General features: G+C 39.5%; 2 protein-coding genes across 2 annotated transcripts; both read right to left on the bottom strand.

The window, feature by feature from the left end:
- Positions 1–237: 237 nt before the first annotated feature.
- Positions 238–1,176, bottom strand: LOC309559794 (olfactory receptor 8A1-like; the record flags this gene model as incomplete). Its single annotated transcript, XM_082263232.1, has 1 exon — positions 238–1,176. One exon carries the CDS (start codon positions 1,174–1,176, stop codon positions 238–240), a length of 939 nt encoding a protein of 312 aa, XP_082119358.1.
- Positions 1,177–18,265: 17,089 nt separating this feature from the next.
- Positions 18,266–19,210, bottom strand: LOC309559793 (olfactory receptor 2A12-like; the record flags this gene model as incomplete). The annotated part of the gene is made up of 1 exon (XM_082263231.1): positions 18,266–19,210. One exon carries the CDS (start codon positions 19,208–19,210, stop codon positions 18,266–18,268), a length of 945 nt encoding a protein of 314 aa, XP_082119357.1.
- Between the last annotated feature and the right edge of the window lie 1,452 nt (positions 19,211–20,662).

Below are 20,662 nucleotides of genomic sequence, written 5' to 3'. Positions count from 1 at the left end.
ATAGTTACAAACTGAAAAATACCCAAATCACTACATACTGTCAGTGTCTTACTCGTCATACATTTGAACATAGCTCAATACCACATTCACACATTAAGCATTAAGTTTACATATCCATAAAGTCTGAATATGTCCCATGTTCCTTACAGCTTCAATAATGCCTATTTTATCCAAAGAAAATACATGCTACCTTGCTTAGATTAAGGCAGAAGATATGGCAGAGATATTGGGAAACATTTAGGTGAATATTTTACTTCTATTCCACTTTTGTCCTAAAGCTGCTTTTACATCTTTATTTTTTAAACTATAGATCAGTGGATTGAGCAGAGGGATGGCAACGGTATTAAACAATGCAAACAATTTCTTTGAATCCAGTGAGCTTGTTGAACTTGGTGTCAGGTATTGACTAGCAAGAATCGTATAGAGAAGGATGACCACTGTAAGGTGAGAGGAACAAGTGTAGAAAGCTTTACGTCTTCCAATGTTTGATTGGATCCTCAGTATGGCTGCTAATATAAAGATGTATGGAATGAAGGTAAGAAGAAATGGGATGATAGTGAAAAGGAATAAACCTTCTATGAAGAATAACACATCCAAAACGGAAGTGTTGCTGCAAGTAATTTTCATCAAGGGGACAATGTCACAGAGGAAGTGATTGATTTCAACTGATGAGTAGCACGAGAAACTAGATAATATCCCCACAAGAGGTGCAACAAGTAGGAAACCCAACACCCAACAGAGAGAGGCCAAAAAAGCACAATGTCTCTGGCTCATAATCAAATGGTAGCTCAAAGGGTTACAAATGGCTACATAACGATCATAGCTCATTGCAGTCAGTATAAATAGTTCATGAACTGTTAGCGATCCAGCCATGAAGGTCTGTGCCATGCAACCAAAAAATGAAATTCTTTTATCCCCAGTAACAAAGCTCATCAGGATCTTATGTAATGTGGCAGTAGTGCAAGTCATATCCACAATGGACAAATTAGCTAAAAAGAAGTACATTGGGGTATGAAGACGGGAGTCCAAGCAGATCAAAAGAAGTATGGTCATGTTCCCCACAAGAGTGATGAGATAAACCAAAAAAACTATGATAAAAATTGTAATTTGTATTTCAGGAACATCAGAAATTCCTTTAATGATGAAATAGTTTGTGATAGTGTGATTCACATACATCTGTAAAGCTTTCTAATACCTGAAATGAGAAGAAAGTAGACCTGCTTACTTACTCATTTACTTAACATCATATTTTATTTTGTGGAAGTAATTAGCTAGCTAGTGTGCTAACTGTCATAATGTATTATTGGTTAACAAAGTGTCACATTTTCATGTAAAAGTGTAGTTTTTTGGAACAAAAAATAAACGCACATTTGCTAATGTAAAATAAGAAATAGTTTTATTACAAGTAAATAAGCTTGACACCTTCATAGTGCAAGACTTTTTGATCTTTAAGTCTATGTACATTTCTTTATAACATTGGCATATGTAAATAAGATACAAAAAAATTGCTAAAAATACAAGCAACCCGTAAACATAAAAATTGTACATCATGAAATGTTATCATTTTTTTTATTGTATTTATTTATGCACACTGAATTTTTTAAATTATTTTATTTAAGTAAATGTCATCCTTGAAGGAAATATCCCTTCACTTACTTTAGAAACTTGCTTAGCCTTGGTCTTCGCTTTCCCTCTTATCAATAAACATTGTTAAAAGAAAGTTACTTTTACCACTGACTTTATTCAGTATTATGCACAGCCAATACAATTTCTTCAGATACTGACCATTAGTTAAATACTTTTATAACTGTTGAACACCATTTCTTCCATCGTTCACTTAAAGTTACTTTTAAGGGCATGCTCAGCGGTATCTTTTACTTCTTTTCTGCAGAATAACAACTATTACTTAGCAATGTAGATAGACAGGGCTGTACCCACATTACTGTGCATAGGAATACATTACCATACTTTTAATGATTCCAAGTCTTTTTATCTGTGCTGACATATTGTATAAATTAAAGCCCTGTTCATCCATAAAGCTCAGTAAATTGAATATATACAAGAAAGAGCATCTAAGTGCAGGTCTATAGGCCATGTGAGTCCTTTGCACTATCACATCATTTTGCATGTGTTGAAGCTCAAAAAAGCCCAACCCCAGCAATAACTTTCTTTGTATGTTATAGAATGAGTCTTGCGCTGTCTGCGGAAAGATGTGTTATGAATAAGGACTTCCCAAAAGCTGCATGTACCAGTACTGATGACCAGGCAGTGAAAAAATAGTGGTGGGGTTGGGGGATACTGCGCTTCTGGGAAGTATTACTGGCCAATTGTAAAATAAATATTAAATAAATAAATATTTAAGTGTGGTGTAAACAAAGTGCTTGAATATAAAAATCCAGGTCCCTTGTAAGTGGGGGCACACTAAAACAATATCAATATATATATAAAGTGCTGTAGTGAATTTGTAGGTAAATAAATAAAGGAAATAGTACTCTCATCTCCAAATAAAACCATCAAGTGTAAAGTGCATTAGTGTGCTTCATATTTTACAACAAATTCTAAAAAAATTACCACTTTTTATCTTATAAATAATCAAGTGACAGGTAAAGTGCAGTGCTTTAAATAAATAAATTGTGCAAAAAATTCAGTCCTTTATAAAGTGTCAAAGGTGACTAAACCAATTCTTTCAGGTGAAGAAATATTCTTATATGTTCAAGAAGTGGAATTTTCATAGAGTGGTGACCCTCCACCTAGACACCATGTGGAAAATATGGGGTGCTTCTTCTCTCTTATGTACCCCTCTGGGTGTGCTAATTGCTCACCTCTATGACTCTGAAAATGTGCCTTATTCAAATTCCCAGAGCTCCTCTCCACTCCTGCTCTGACTCTCAATGGATAATGGTATTCAGATAGCCCCGGATGGATCAGCCTTTCATATGTCCCAATGGCCAGCGGATCTCAAAGTAAAAAGGGCTCACAATAGTGCAATATTGCCGTAGATAATTAACTTTATTTCAAAATATATGGTAAAAACACTCACATTTGTAATGAAAACAATGCGCCTTAGGTTAGGTAAGGGGAGATCTCGGTCCTCACTTCCTAGTACGTCACTTCCGGTATAGCGTTCCTACGCGTTACGCCACTTCCGTTCAGGATTCCCTGAAGAAGCCACGTGAATTTGAATAAGGCGCATTTTCTGAGTCATAGAGGTGAGCGATTAGCACACCCAGAGGGGTACATAAGAGAGAAGAAGCACCCCATATTTTTCACATGGTGTCTAGGTGGAGGGTCACCACTCTATGAAAATTCCACTACTTGGACATATAAGAATATTTCTTCACCTGAAAGAATTGGTTTAGTCACCTTTGGCACTTTCTAAAGGACTGAATTTTTTGCACAATTTATTTATTTAAAGCACTGCACTTTACCTGTCACTTGATTATTTATAAGATAAAAAGTGGTAATTTTTTAGAATTTGTTGTAAAATATGAAGCACACTAATGCACTTTACACTTGATGGTTTTATTTGGAGATGAGAGTACTATCCTGCCAGTAACACACTTTTTGTCCACAAACGCTCATTGCACTAGATCTGCAGAGGAGCAGTGCTGACCCTAGGCTGCTTTCATTACTTGAACTGCAAACACATGCCTTTCTTTTCATCTCCAATACAAGGGGAGATATTTGGAATTCTGGCAGGCTCAACAAGGGTTGAATAACATGAGGAATAACAAAGGCAGGCATGTTTAAGGTCCAGTTCATCAAACCTTACCGCACAGACATCCATAGATAACCTTGTGCAGGGTGGGTGCATGGCTAGTGGTACTGTACAAAATCCAGTAATGAAAGAAAAACCAGTACACTGAGAAGTAGACTCTAAAGTAGTGTTTAGTGAAGTCCCATATGAGCAAAAAAGTGTGTCCCTGTCTTGGTGTAAGTTTTTTTTTTCTAATATAGGACTTTAGTAAATCCTGCTTCAGAATCTACTTCTTGCTGTGCTGTTTTTCTTTTCAACTGGATGTTTAAAGTCAAGCCTGGGTGACAACCATGGCTCCCTCCATAGATACATTGGAGGACTGAGCAAAGCCACCCAAGCACAAAAAAGCATGTTGATGATAATGTTGCTAGGGACTGGTAAATTGCAATATATTTTATTTTTCCTTTGTTTAGATACTCCTAAATGAGAAATCTATCATGGAAAATTAAACCCTAAAATATTGCATTGTGAATAACATTATCAAATTCTTTTTTTTCTCATTAATTTGGGTTCGAATTATTTAGTTGTTCATCTTGGCAGTGGTCATGTCCTACCTACAGAACCCACAGCCTGTCTCCTCTGTGGTAACACTGGTCTTAGCCAGTTCAGGAGGTGAAGTTGGTTCCTACGGACCCTGGAAATTGACGTGAACCCTAACTTCCCACCCTACCTTCTGTGTCTGGCAATTGACTGACTAAATAAAAATGGTTGATTTAAAAAAAAGCGCTTTAGTTGATATGTTAAAAACTGGCTTACAGTATTTATGGCAATCCTATATTTCTACTAGGAAGCTAAAACAACTGTGTAGCACTAATGGTGTATATTTCCTCTTACCTCTTCAAGCAGAATATTTTCCTGTTTTAAGCATATGGTCTTTTGTCACAAAAAGGACTCCATATAGCTGGATAACAGTTGTAGCCATAGTGCCGTCTACATTCACTCATTGTATATTTAACTAACAGCAAGGGATATATATATATATACTGGGTATTTTGGATAGCCATTCTAATGAAATCCCCAGGCAATTGCGAGTGACAGACGGGGTTAATATACTGCTCTTATTAGCTAATGATCATTACTTGGTTCCAGGTGTCACATGCACTAAAATAATGAACTGTTAGAGATACCATTGTGGCTACAAAGATGATTTACGCAACTTAAAATATTAGACTTTAGCTCCTGACAGGATACCTGATTAGTACTATAGCATGTTATAAACTTTAGGTATCATTGAAAAGATAAAGGGCAAATTATAAAGACAATGGGTCTTCCTTAAAGCATATCTAAACCTAAAAACAAACAAAAGCAAAGAAATATATGCAGATTACCAGTCCTTAGATATAGTATCTATGGAAGGAGCTGCCATGGGAGCCACTGAGCCTTGACTTCTACATTAATGAGGGTTGATGGGATTATTCGCTTATAGAACAAAGATTACACTTGTATTACATTTTTGGCCTTTGATTTAGTTATCTTTTAAAGAACCAACTGGCAAAAGTCTGGCCACCTAACAAAATGTTGAAGGGAAGACAGACCTCTTCCTCACTAAGGATTTGATATTCATCATCAGATTCAGTTGATTTATGCACTGTTGAGTTGATATTGATAACTGCGAATTTCTGAAGCTGGTGACATGGCCAGTTGCCACCTTTTCCCTGGTGTCACCTAAGGAGTCAAACATGAAAGGAATATAAGCCCTATCAGCTACCTCTACCTAAAACAAAAAGGCTTCCTTTTGAGATTGGGAATACAAGTTTGCCACACTCCCCATAAATTAACCTAGCTCTCTGTTAATGTTTATCTTTTTTTGAGTTTTATGTTGTTAATCTAAAAACATTTAAGCCTAAGAAATGCATGTATTATTTGCCACATCTCCTATTCTAAAGTTCCCTGTCCACCTATACTGTATGTATTTATAGGTTCATTTCAGAAATATATCTGTATGTGATCTCTCATGGTAATTTACCACTGTAATCCCTGGAAGTCTACAACCACCACACAGGGATTACCTCTGCTCTCCAGTAAGGTACAGAGCTTATAGCGATCTTTAGGAGAGCCATCTTCAACCTCTTTTATTTTTGCTACCCCCCCTCTTTCTCACTGTCCTCCGTCTGTCCCAATACCCCATCTTTTCCTACCTTCTTCTTCCAGTTCTGATGGTTAAAGCCCTATCCCCTCATAGACCTGATCCCAAGGAGAAAGGGCTTTACCACTTAAGCCCCCCGGAAGATTTTACCCCCTTCCTGACCAGAGCTTATTTTGCGATTCGGCACTGCGTGACTTTAACGGACAATTGCGTGGTCGTGCGACGATGTACCCAAATGAAATTGACGTCCTTTTTTTCCCACAAACAGAGCTTTCTTTTGGTGGTATTTGATCACCTGTGCGATTTATTGATCATGCGCTATAAACAAAAAAAGAGCGACAATTTTGCAAAAAAAAACAATATTTTTCACATTTTTTTATATGAAATTCCCCCCCCCCAGAAAAATGTAAAAATCAAAATTTTTTAACATTTTAGGCCAATTTGTTTTTTGCTACATATGTTTGGTAAAAAAAAAATCGCAAAAAGCGTATTTTGATTGGTTTGCGCAAAAGTTATTGCGTTTACTAACTATGGGAAAGATTTTTGTCATTTTTATTGTTTTTTTTTTAACGAGTAATGGCGACGATCTGCGATTTTTTTGCGGGACTGCGACATTGCGGCGGACAGATCGGACCCTTGACTGACATTTTTGACACTTTTGGGGGTACCAGTGACATTACTACAGTAATCAGTGCTATACATATGCACTGTTACTGTAAAAATGACACTGGCAGGGAAGGGGTTAACTTTATTTGAGAAGGAGGGGTTAAGTGTGTCCCTAGGGGCGTGCTTCTAACTGTGACTGGATGTGGCTTTTCATGTAACAGCAGAGATCTACGGTCCTACATAGCAGGACTGTATGATCTCTGCTGTTACACAAGGGAGATTGACAGGCGGCTTTGTTTACATTAGCCGCCTGCCTTTCTCCCGGTGTAGCCGACGATCACGAATGAGCGGCGGACATTGGGTCCGCCGCTCACACGCGCGGGGGGGTCCGTGAGCGAGCGGGAGAGCGCCTCCGGTGCCGCGCACTTACTCCCTAGAGCCTCACAGGCTGGCGACGTAGTACTACATTTATCTACGTCGGCAGTCAGCCTGTGAGGGGCTGACTGCCGACGTAGATAAACGTTAGGCAGTTGGCAAGTGGTTAAAATAGGTACTTAAATTGTATGGGCTACCAGATAGCAGTATACTGAGCGCACATAGGTGTAATCAAGTGCCACATCCTAAATAGACTAGAAATAGGTTTTTGGAGAGACATGGACTTTAAAGGCATCGGGTATTTTAACCACTTTACCACCGGAGGATTTTGCTGTCTTCCGTCCAGGCCACTTTTTGCTATTCGGCGCTGTGCGACTTCAACTGACAATTGCGCGGTCGTGCGACGCCGTACCCAAATGAAATTTACGTCCTTTTTTTCCCATAAACAGAGCTTTCTTTTGGTGGTATTTGATCACCTGTGCGATTTTTACTTTTTGCGCTATAAACAAAAAAAGAGAGTTTATTTTGAAAAAATAACAATATTTTTAACATTTTTTTATATGAAATTCCCCCCAAAAAAGATGTAAAAAACAATTTTTTTAAAAATTTTTGGCCAATTTGTTTTCTGCTACCTATGTTTGGTAAAAAAAATCGCAATAAGCGTATTTTGATTGGTTTGCGCAAAAGTTATTGCGTTTACTAACAAAGGGAAAGATTTCTGTCATTTTTGGTGTTTTTTTTTTAAACGCGTAATGGCGGCGATCTGCGATTTTTTTTGCGGGACTGCGACATTGCGGCAGACAGATCGGACCCTTGACTGACATTTTTGACACTTTTGGGGGTACCAGTGACATTACTGCAGTAATCAGTGCTATATATATGCACTGTTACTGTAAAAATGACACTGGCAGGGAAGGGGTTAATTTTATTGGAGAGGGAGGGGTTAATGTATGCCTGGTGCTTACTGACGTGTGGGGGGGGAGGTGACTGAGTGAGCCAGGGACAGATCGGATGTCCAGCTATGCTGAACAGTCCGATCTGTCACTCCCTGTCACTATGGAGATCCGCCCGCTGTGTTTACACACAGCGGGCGGATCTCCAGACTCGATCCCTGACGATCGGGTAAGAGCAGCGGCGATCGCCGCTGCTCCTCCCCTGGCCCGACTCCCGCTGCGAATGAAAACAGCGGGAGCGAGCCTCCGGCGGCGCGCAAGCGCCGCCCAGAAGGGGGAGTGTCTGACGACGTAGTACTACGTCGTCAGACGATAACGAGCCACTCTGCCGCAGTAATATTACTGTGAGCAGTCGTAACAATTTTATTGATTCACAACTAAAAGTACATCAAAGACATAAATAACTCACCTCAAGAAAGGCGTTGATATATGTAGCCTCCACAAAATAAGGAGGTATAGATACAAACACAAACAGTAGTAACTGCTGTATTTTTAGATACTTCACATCAAGAAGATCTTACAGACGATGACAGGTGTGTGTACTGCCGTCCATCTAGATCGGTTGATGTGATGATAGGTATACAGAAAATTCATAGAGCCAAGTTGCTCATCCACAACTTTTGAGCAATATTCAGTATTTGGATTATTGTATCACATCATTTTGGATTTATTTTTACAGCACATGTGCACTTTATAGATATATACACAAGCAGTGTGTCTCAGATATTTTATATGTGTTATTGTATACTGTATGGATACACTGTACACTTGATGATTTTATTTAATTTAAACACTATCAAATTCTATTTGAAGATTAATTTATTAGCGTTTTTAGTTAATTTATTTATTTAATATTTATTATTCACCTATACCACCCCCCTGAAGCGCGATACCCCTCCCCCATTTACTTATATTAGATGCTGTGTGGTTCACAGAATTGGTATACGCAGCACTAAGGGGTATTACACACACACGTCCTCCAGACAGCGCAAGACTCACACCAATATACATATCAGTCCATAATCCCCTCATGGTGTGGGAAGTGTACAAAATCGGTCTATTAATCAAACACAAGCATGGGATCAAAAAAGAAAGGGAGCAACAACTCTCCTCACTAATCTCAGACATCCACAACTTTTGAGCTAAACACAAGCATAACTAATCAGCAGGGGCTGACTGGCAACTTTTGGCCCCGGGGGCAAGTACAATTCAGAGGTCCATGGTGCAGCAACTCTGCCCCCCTCCCACTCTCCCTTTTCCCGTCCTCCTCCTGACCCCCATTCCAAGCTGAAGTTCCACTCCAGGTACTCTTCACCCACTGGCCGAATACGGGTTCGCGACCTGGCCAGCAGGGGGTGGTTGGGGGAGCTGAGACAGCTCGGTTGGGGCTGGACGGGGGAGAGTCTCCAGTGGGGCATGGAACTGGACTCTGCTCAGACACAGTTTACACCATCCAGGCTGGGGGGGGGGGGGCCTGCACTCTGTCCTTGCCTTCATTCTGCACTCAGTAGGTCAGCAGCGGGGACTTCTTACTTCTCTTCACCAGGCATCATTTAGGCATGTCTGTGGCAGAAGCAGTGCAGCCTTTTTACAGGGCATCAGAGTGGCCCAGGGGGCAATTGCCCCCCTGCCCCCTGGCCCAGCCCTCCCCTGCTAATCAGTGCAGGATGAACAGGAGTTAATCCAACTGAGAAATAAACTTAAAGACATGAGCCTCATTAGAATTAAAGCAACTTTATCCAGGTGCAAACATACATTTTTTGAATACATAAACAAATGTGAGCGGCAACTGGAAAATGCCCTATGTACTCACAGAAACAGTACCTACATTTCCTATATTTCTACTGTCACAGGGAAACTGACATGTAACTTTGATAGAACTGCAGACGCATTTTGCAACTTCCACCAGGTCTTATAATATTTCTATCCATTGGCTCCTCTTGTGCTGGTAGATCCAAAACAGACAACATCAGATCCTATTTACAGTGTTCTAGAATACCTACTATTCCTTCCACTATGCTTAAATTCCTGGACAAACTAACAGACCATGCTGAACTTTCCATTGCTTGACAGATATGGACACTAATAAAGCCGTGGGCCGGATGGCCTAAGCTTACATTATTATAAGCAGTTGCTTCCCCATCTTGGTTCAACTTTTTTTGGAGGCATTAAATGGCCTCACAAAAGGACATTATTTACCAGAGGCCATGTTGCATAAATCAGAAGTAGACCCACATGCCTCCTCAGCTGTGACATTAGGATATTTGCCAAAATCCTGGTAAACCTCCTTAAAGACCTCTTGCCTAACTTTATTCATTTGGACAGGTTTTACCCTCATCAGAGAAGCTAGGGACAATACCACTAGAACCCTAGATCTGCTCATTCTAGGTTGAAGGTTATTCCTTTGCTCCTGATTTTGACAGATGTAGAGAAAACCTTCAGCTGTGTGATATTGGAATAGCTAGACTTTGCAACACATAGGCTTACCCCCCCATATGCTGCATTCAGCAGCAATCAAAAATAATGGCGTTTCATCCAAACCATTCACTATTGAGAATGGCACCCATCAAGGTTACACACTATTGCTTTTTGTTTTTTATCCTAATTGTAGAACCATTTTTACAACAAGTTAGGGTGAATATAGGTAATTAGGGACTGAGAATAGGTAATACTACCAATAAGACAATGTTGCCTGCATACAATTTACTGTTGTATGTTACAAAGCCCCTCGTCTCATTCCCTTTGCTCCTATAAGAAATACAGATATACAACCCTGTTTCCAATGACAAAATTACCCTGCAAAAATTGGATGGAAGCCCTTAACCTCTTTTTATGGACTTATTTAGTTTTTAGGATTTACATGCTCAGATGTTTCATTATTAATATATTTAAAGGGCAACTCCACTTTCGTGGGGGGGAAAAATAGCAAATAAAGAAAATACAATATAGCATATACAATTGCGATACCAATCATATTGTAATTGAATGTTATTAAAAATTACCTTTCCTTTTCAATCTGCAGCCGCTGTCATTTTCTGAAAATGCAATGCAATATGGCTACCTGGAGCTATTATGTATATGGAATGTGTACTGACCACACCCCAGAAACATCATTTCCTGCTTGTGTGATTGGCTCACCAATTTTCCCAGAAGTCTGCCTAAGATACAAGTCAGATTTATGGCATCCCCTGCAACAAACATTGTGATGCAGACCCAGCAGCTTTAATAATTAGAGCCCTGCAGCTGCCACAGCTGATAGATAATTATGAAACCACTCCCATTAGACCCACTCAGCACAGAGGCACAGAGGAACAAACAGGGATTTCTTCAGAATAACAAAAGATAGGAATCTGCAACAAAGTTTGTTAACCACTTGCCGACCGCCGCACGACTATCTACGGCGGCGGTCAGCCCCTCACAGGCAAAGTGACGTAGGTCTACGTCGCTCGCCTGTGAGGGTTTAGGGAGCGAGCGCGCGCCGCCGGAGGCGCGCTCCCGCTCCCGCTCCCGCGTGGTCACGGACCCCCCCGCGCGTGTGACCGGCGGACCCGATCGCCGCCGGCCACTCTGCGATCGGCGGGGGAGAGGGAGAAAGTCAGGCAGCTTGTGTAAACAAGCTGCCTGTCATTCTCCTCTCTGTATGAGAGATGATCACATGGATCTACTATGTAGATCCATTGATCACTCTGCATACAGTTGAAGCCACAGCCAATCACAGTTAGAATCACGCCCCTAGGGACACACACAGCCCCTCCCTCTCAAATAAAGTTAACCCCTTCACTACCAGTGTATTTTTACAGTAACAGTGCATATATATAGCACTGATTACTGTAGAAATGTCACTGGTAACCCCAAAAGTGTCAAAAATGTCAGTCAAGGGTCCGATCTGTCCGCCGCAATGTCGCAGTACCGCAAAAAAAATCGCAGATCGCCGCCATTACGCGTTAAAAAAAAAAAACAACAAAAATGACAAAAATCTTTCCCTTTGTTAGTAAACGCAATAACTTTTGCGCAAACCAAAATACGCTTTTTGCGATTTTTTTTACCAAACATAGGTAGCATAAAACAAATTGGCCGAAAATATTAAAAAATTTTGATTTTTACATTTTTTTGGGGGGGAATTTCATATAAAAAAAAAGGGAAAAATATTGCTATTTTTGCAAAATTTACGCTCTTTTTTTGTTTATAGCGCGTGATCAAAAAATCGCACAGGTGATCAAATACCGCCAAAAGAAAGCTCTGTTTGTGGGAAAAAAAGGACGCCAAATTCGTTTAGGTACAGCGTCGCACGACCGCGCAATTGTCCGTTAAAGTCACGGAGTGCCGAATCGCAAAATACCCTCTGGTCGTTTAGCAGCCAAATCCTCCGGGGCTTAAGTGGTTAAAGACCTTGTGATGTACATAGATCACCCAGAGGGGGATGTTTTTTTTTCTCAACAAAAGTGGAGTTATGCTTTAAATCATTTTTAGGGGTTAGTCCTACTGTACTTTGCAACCTGTCATTTGTTTTGAATTTTTTGGGCTTTGATTTCCCTTTTACATATTCTAGTTCAATCTTTTTAACTTTGAATTTATTACAGTGTTTTTGTATTTCTACAATTTTTTTTCTAAAAATGATTTTCTTATTATTTTTTTTTTTTTTTTTTTTAGCCTCTTAACCTCCCTGGCTGTATGATTATTTCTGATTTTAGGTGCTGAAAGCGGTACCATTATTTTGCTAGTAATTCTTAAGGATGAGCAGCCCAAACCAACTATTTATATATGATTTCTTTTTACTGTGCGTTCTTCTTTATAACATCCCGGGTATGATAAAGTTTGAAACACAAAATCCTAAATGATAATATAATAAATAACTATAAAATAATAACAAATAATAATATAATAATAATGATAACACTTTTTTTTCTCCAAAAAATAACACTTTTTATTCAGTAAATTATAGTAAATAACGTAATCAAAAACACTGACATTTTTTTTGTCAAACAAAGATGCAATATATATATTTTTTTCCAAAAAGGATGCAATATTAGTGGTCATATTGCTTCAATAAACGTCCCGGGTGTGGAAAATTTTGAAACAGGGTACAGCACAAAGTCCAACGCCAAAGTCAGGACAGTAGTACCGCGTTTCTTTTCTGATTTTCCGTCCAGTGTATTCACGCTTGGAACAGCAAACCACACACATCCTTGTGGGTGCAGACTTCTTTTCCATTGGTGGAATGTGGTCCATAAAATGACGACCGGTCAGGCGTTCGGGGTTCACAACACCAGCAGCACGGCGTCCGGATCTACTTACTGTTGGTGTTTGGTGCCTGAGAAATATGAGCTCAGCAATTTTCCACAAAAAGTCCGCATGGAGCACAGGCCTGTCACTCTTCTTTTTTAGGAGAATGAATGCATTCCACAAACATTGTTCCAGGAGGTGCCTGAATATTTTTGTATAATATTTTTTTTGTTGTTTCCGCATTGCCGGATAGAAAGTCATGGCCTGGTCAGCTCTGTCCACACCTCCCATGGTGTTGTTATAATCCATGACCAGTTGCGGTTTCATAATATCTTTTCCACCTTTTGTGTGTACCATGACAGTAGAGATGTTATGGATGGTGCTCATCAGGCAGACATCTTTTTTGTCGCGCCATCTCAGTGCCAACATTTTTCCTTTCTGCCAGGCAACTATTTCTCCGGGCTTGAGCTTTTTGTTGGCAAAGGTGGGGGGCATGTCACGCCGGTTAGCTCTAACGGTCCCATACACATCCGTCTTTTGTTGTAGAAGGAACTCAAACAGTTCTGGGGATGTAAAAAAATTATCTGTGGTGACCATTAGACTTTCGTCTATACAAATGTCTCTTTCTGGGACATAGGACTGCTGGAAATTTTTTTAAATTAGTTGATGTCCCAAATCTTTTTGAGCTTCGGAGCTGGATGAGAAGTCTCATCAAATTCGTCATTATTTGTAAAGTGCAAATACTTCATAATGAGTGAAAATTTGTACTCCGACATAACTGTGCCAAAAAAATGAGTGGCCAATAATTTGTTGGTGGTCCAATACCACTTCTGCAGGGGTTTTCCCACCACTCCCTGCAGAATAATTAGGCCCAGAAATTTCCAGATGTCCGCTCTGGTCACGGGTTCCCACATCCTGCTCCTTGAAAACCGCAGATGCGCTGCGGCTTGTTGCTGCTGGTACCGATTAGTTTCCACAGCAATCTTTTCAATAACCTCATCGGTCAAAAAGAGTTGCAGGTATGCCAAGGGGTTGTCATCCTTAACATCCACTTTGATACCAGGTGCTCCGGTAAATGGGAACCTTGGGGGCGCTGCGTGCTCCGTACCGCAGTCGATCGAGCACCAAGTCCGCACACTGCTCGGCACAGTCGCAGCATCATCGCTGAAATTGCTTTCTGCGTCCGATGACGAACTTCCCCACGAATCGCTATCACTCCACTCTGCAAGCGATTCTGTATCGCTGTCGCTGTTGCCCAGCAGGTCATATACCGCTTTTGAGGTTGTGGCGCGCTTGTTTGATGCCATGGTCGCTCAAGACACATGGTACAGGAAAAATGCAGGAAGTGCAATGGAGAAAGCACTGGGGGGCAATCAAAGGTCAATTTATTTTATTTTGGCAATGTAATCCAATAGGATTACAGTGTATCAGTGTGTTTGTGCATTTACTTTTTGAATTTGCCGCTGGTTCCACCCCCTGCGAACGTCACGTCGCAGGAGACCGAAGCCAGGGCTCACAGAGGATCAGGAGGAAGCTCCATCGCTGCACACCGCCGAGATACATCGCTGGATCCCAGTGATAAAGGTAAGTAACCCCTCTACCAGGATCCAGCGATCTTCCTAGCGGTACCCCAAGTGTGGCTCGGGGTTACTGCTTTTGGCACTGAAATTTAACCCCGAGCCACGCTTACTTATTACTTGTGGGAATACATTTTGCAGTATGTTTACAAACAGTCGATGTGAATTAAAAAGGAAATACTCTTTTCTGTTCTGTGTTCATCATTCCTATCTAAATCTTATTTAGAAGGCCTCAGCCGTGGCAAATTTGCTCTAATAATATTAACTGTTTTCATCTCTCAGTATGTGCTTGTTTTTTACAGCTAACATTAAATGAAATCATGTTATGGTTACTGATACCCAGATGTCCTTTCATATGAACATTAGTATTAAAGTAGAACTATAGGCAAAACATTTTTTTTTCATTTTGGATAGAGTAAGGGAGGGTTATAACCCCTGTCCTTTTCTTTTTTTTTACCCATCTGTGTCCCATTTAGAAGATTTTCCTTTACTTACTGTCCCATAGCCAAACAGGAAGTGAGAGGAAAACTCAGCAAAGTAAGGGAGTTTCTTGGGAAACCCCTGGTCACCAGAACCATTGGAAGATTTTCCCTCTATTACTTTTCTATTACTTTTCTGGGGACAACCCAAAATTTGGGCTTTTATTTTACTTTCACATTTAATGATAATGGTAAACCGAACATGTAGAAAGGGTGAAGCTCCCTAATGGGGGCACAGACAGCATTAAAAAGTGACAGTGGTCTAATCCCTCTGCACTCTATCTAAAACTGAAAACAGACGTTTTGCCTTTAGTTATACTTTAACCGGTTCCCGACCAGCCGATGCCTATTTACTGCGGCAATGTGGCTCTCCTGCGCAAAACGACGTAGGGCTACGTCGGTCGCGAGCAGGAAACTAGGGAGCGAGCACACGCCGCTGGCGGCGCGCTCCCTTTCCCACTCGTCAGCGGGGAAGCCGATGCAGTGGGCAGATGTCTCCGATTGCCACCTGACACCCGCGATCGCTCCCCGCTGAGAGAGAAGAAAGGTCAGCTGTTGTAAACAAAGCTGATCATCCTTCTCCCTGAAATGATCACAGAGCCCCTGTGATCCTTCTATATAGGATCACATGTCTCTATGGTCATTTCAGAAGCCATGCCCCCCCCCACAGGCTCACATTTAACCCCTTGATCACCCACAATGTTAACCTCTTCCCTGCCAGTGTCATTATTACAGTAACAGTGCATATTTTTAGTAATGATTACTGTAGTAATGTCACTGGTCCCCCCAAAAGTGTCAAAAATGTCAGTTAGGGGTCCGATCTGTCCACCGCAATATCGCAGTCCCGCTAAAAATCACAGATCGCTGCCATTACTAATGAAAAAAAAAAACAATAAAAATGACATAAATCTTTCTCGTAGTTAGTAGACACGATAACTTTTGCACAAACAAATCAAAATACGCTTATTATGATTTTTTTTTTTTACCAATAATATGTAGCAGAAAACAAATTGGCCTAAAATAGTAAAAAAAAATATTTTTATTTTATTTTTTTTGAGAATGTTATATATCAGAATCTGAAAAATATTGTTTTTTTCAGAATTGTCGCTCTTATTTAGTTTCTAGCGCAAAAAAAAAAAATCACACAGGTGATCAAATACCACCAAAAGAAAGCTCTATTTGTGAAAAAAAGGACATCAATTTAATTTGGGTACATCGTCGCATGACTGCACAATTGTTCGTTAAAATAACGCAGTGCCGAATTGCAAAATATGGCCTGGTCATTAAGGGGGAAAATCTTCCGATCCAGAAGTGGTTAAGCTGTGCAACGTTTGAGATTACCGGGTCCAGCACAGCATCATTTCTCGTTGGGGCTTCTATAAACTGTACTATAAAATTGTCTTGAAATAGGTTTATAAATTTTCACCCTGCTAGTGTTTTAGTTGTGCAATTACTCCAGTTAGTTTCAGTTTCCCCCAATATTTATACTGTCCCAGCTCTTACAGCGATTTCTATTTGTGCAAGTTAAGTCTCCTACTCCTTACCACTGGATTGCCTATAACAGTCTCCAATATTTAACCACTTGACCTTTCGGAAAGTTTTACCCTCTTCATGACCAGGGCATTTTTTCTATTCAGCAATGTGCTACTTTAATTGGCAATTGCGCAGTCATGTGGTATTTAATCATCACTGTTTTTTTTTTTTTTATATATAAACTAAAAAAGACCAACCTTTATTTTGAATTAGCACCAATAATAAAAACACTTTGAATTCCAAGGTCTTCAGTCTTGCTCGTGCTCATTAGACCAACCCTGGGTCTCCTAGTTAAGGCATACTTCATTTTTGTATAGAGTTGCTTCACCAGAGTCACTGTGCCTCATTTGAATCTACAACAATGCTTTTCCTAAAAAATCCTTCTATTTTTTTGCGCAAGCTGCTTGCCCAGGAGTAGCTATGAAAAAACTAAACTGATTAAGGTTCATACAGCAGAAATGTAGGTAGGAAAGCACATTTGTTATAATGTAATTACAATATATTGCACTTGTCTGGATGCAGAGTTATTCTGGGTGCAAACCCAGCAACACTACTATGGGGGACATTTACTAAAACTGAAGCATTTGGAATATGGGGCAGTTGTGCATGGCAGCCAATCAGCTTCTAAATTCAGCTTGTTCAAGGAAGCTGTGCCAATAAAACATGGACGCTGATTGGCTACCATGCAGAGCTGCACCAGATTCAGTGTGCTCCAGTTTTAGTAAATCTGCCCCGATGCATCAGTTAATGTGACAAAAACTCTGACTAATTTGCCTACCTAAATCATTTTTACATTGCACATGGAAAGAGAGCAGCAGTAACATGTCTGTATTACAAGAAATACCTACACAGAGGCAAAGTGAAGAAATGTTTAAGGCTGTACTGTATTACTGCGCAACATGTCAGATTTAAACAAATTCTAGAAAGATTTTAGCTTTAAAGTTTTTTGAACATTTGGGAATAAAAGCAAAAGAGGCAATAATTGGCATGGTAAGTATGTTTATAAAAAAGTTAAAATTTGAATAGCTACAAATATTACATTATACATGTTTTATTTGAGATTACATTGCATGTTAAGTGATATCATATGTATACAATGAAAACAACATCCATATGCAATATATATATAACTGAGACATCTCTTTTTCCTTTAGAATACAACCAACATTTAGAGGAGAGAATCCCTTTGTCATATTTTTACTCTATTAGATCAAGGTAAAATTCCCAATGTTACATGTAGTGCCAACCGATATGGGACTGACAGAAATGTTCACAGAATGATATGTAGACCAAGCTGGCGTAGTGAGCTCCTAATAGGGAACGTCACCCTATCCTCCCCACACAGTTTGTGCCCATGTGGGGTGCAGGGGGAAGAGGGGTGGCGGGCTCCCGGGGGCGCACCGCCTGACTCTTCCTTCCAGGGTGTGGACTTTATCCTTTTTGCTTGATATTTGTCACTCCTATACATGCTCCTTCTCTAAGGCAATGTCTAATCACATAATACCTGAATATTGTGTTGTTCTTGTTTTGTCCTTATTTGAATTCCCTGTTTACCACTGTACGTTGCATTGGCCTGCATTAGTTCTGTTATTTTTTTGAAATCAATAAAAAATGTTCAACACTTAAAAAAAAAAAAAAAAAAGAAATGTTCACAGAAATTAGATTAAAATATAAAATCAAGTGATCATTTCACCTAAATTCAACTTTCGTCTTAAAGCTGCTTTCACGTCTTTATTTTTTAAGCTATAGATCAGTGGATTGAGCAGAGGGATTGCAGCTGTATTAAACAATGCATACAGTTTTTTTGATTCCAGTGTACCTGTTGAATTTGGTGTCAGGTATTGGCTAACAAGCGTCATATACAGAAGGATGACCACTGTGAGGTGCGAGGAACAAGTGTAGAAGGCTTTACTTCTTCCAGTGTTTGAACGTATTTTCAGTATAGCTGCTATTATAAAGATATAAGAAATAAGGGTCAGAAGAAATGGGCCAATAATAAAAAAAAATAAGCCCTCAAAAAAGAACAATATATCCAACAGAGAGGTGTCGTTGCAAGTTATTTTCATCAAGGGGACAATGTCACAGAGAAAGTGATTGATTTCATTTGATGAGTAGCAAGAGAAACTAGATAATATCCCCACAAGAGGGGCAACAAGTAAAAAACCCAATACCCAACAGAGAGAGGTCAAGAGAGCACAATTCCTATGGTTCATACTCAAATGGTAACTCAAAGGGTTACAGATGGCTACATAACGATCATAACTCATTGCAGTCAGTATAAATAGTTCCTGTACTGATAAAGATCCAGCCATAAAGGTCTGCACCATACAACCAAAGAATGAAATTGTTTTATCTCCTGAAATAAAGCTTGTCAGGATCTTATGTAATGTTGTTGCAGTACAAGACATATCCACAATGGACAAGTTAGCCAAAAAGAAGTACATGGGGGTGTGAAGACGGGAGTCCAGGCAGATGAGTAGAAGGATGGTCATGTTACCACCAAGAGTGAAAAGATAAACCAACAAAACTAAAACGAATATTGTAATTTGTATTTCGATAACATCAGAAATTCCCTTAATGATAAAATATCCAGTGATGGTTTTATTTAAAAACATCTGCATACCTGATTATTGGGATCTAAAAAAAATCACACACATGTTTTGTTTACAAGTAGTTTTGTTTTGTTTATATAATATTAATCAATTTATAGTGTTAATTAAAAAATATGTTTTTTTTAAAGCTGAGCACCAGGCACTCAAAAATATTTTAGTTGCAAAATTAAAAATTGGGCTGTATGGAACAAGTATTTATTCTATTAAAGAGATGAACTGGTATTGCACAGCGAATAGTGTATATTTTCACTTACTTCTTCCAACAGAATGCCTTAATTTTAAAATTAATTAAAATTGGAAAATAACTCAAGCTATGGCCTTATTGCCTTATCTGAAAACAGAGGTCCCAGCTCTGCCAGATGATTGTTATCATCTCAGTGTTTTCTACATCCAGTTAGTCTGTACTGAAGAGTGGGGGGTATATATGCAAGTATCCTTTTGTTGTTAATTATAATTAGCTCCCCTGATGTCTGAAAGAAACAGATGGGGTTAATCTAATGTACTCATTATTACAACTTCTAAGTTACATGCAAAATATATACTGCAATGGTACACTCTAAATGTGTGTACCCTTTCATGCCCAGAGGTCATTGAATTATAGATGCCCAAGTCAAATTAAACATTATCAGTTACCATCAGTTAAATTAACTATAGCACTAACTAATTTGCCTATGCAAAATATTTATACAATTTACAGACTTATATACAGTAGATTTAAATTGGCATGCTGTTTTAATACAACATTTACAGTTTTTTACAATTTTAATTAATTTTATTATTTTTATTATTATAATTGTATCAAACAATTACAGTATTAAACAGAGGCACACTGCTGTCTACCTGCTGCAGTGGCATCTGCAAGCTGAAATATTTGTTTTTTCTAATGATGCCCTAAAGAAGAAATATTGCTAGAGCCAAAAAATTATTTGTAAAGAATCTATCGGTGCTGGTGGGGCTGTGTGATTGATCTGTTAGCTGGCAGTAAACATTGCCCCACATTGACAATAGTAAAGCCCCACCTCTGATGATGTCACTTCCTTGACGACACGCGTCAGGTGATCCGGAACGAGCAGCACGCCACCAACACCGCGGTTTTTACTTATTTACGATGCCTGTATACATTCACCTTTGTGTGAGTATATTTTTATACAATTATTAAACCTGAGTTTGTACAGTCTGCACTATGTCCTGCCCCTTTCTTTTGAGGTGAATTGACTATTGCTGAGATCATTACTCTGTCTGGTGGTACGATTTGAGCCTTCATTGCCCTTTAACTATGATCTGTTGAGACACTGGGAATCGATGAGTTATACCGTTGGCACTATCTGTCATTGATGGCCCAATTTGAGTTCATTGCATCGCCCATATCCATCTAATATCTGGTAAGCAGTTGGCATATTTCCACGCTTGGGTGTTGGCTTCTTTTCATCCGCACGGCTCTGATATTGGGAATTGGTCTCC

The sequence above is a fragment of the Pelophylax lessonae genome (assembly GCF_965119305.1).
Source record: "Pelophylax lessonae genome assembly, chromosome: 7".
NCBI classification, from domain to species: Eukaryota; Metazoa; Chordata; class Amphibia; order Anura; family Ranidae; genus Pelophylax; species Pelophylax lessonae.
The sequence above is the reverse complement of the archived record's forward strand: the minus strand, read 5'-3'. Positions and strand labels throughout refer to the sequence as shown.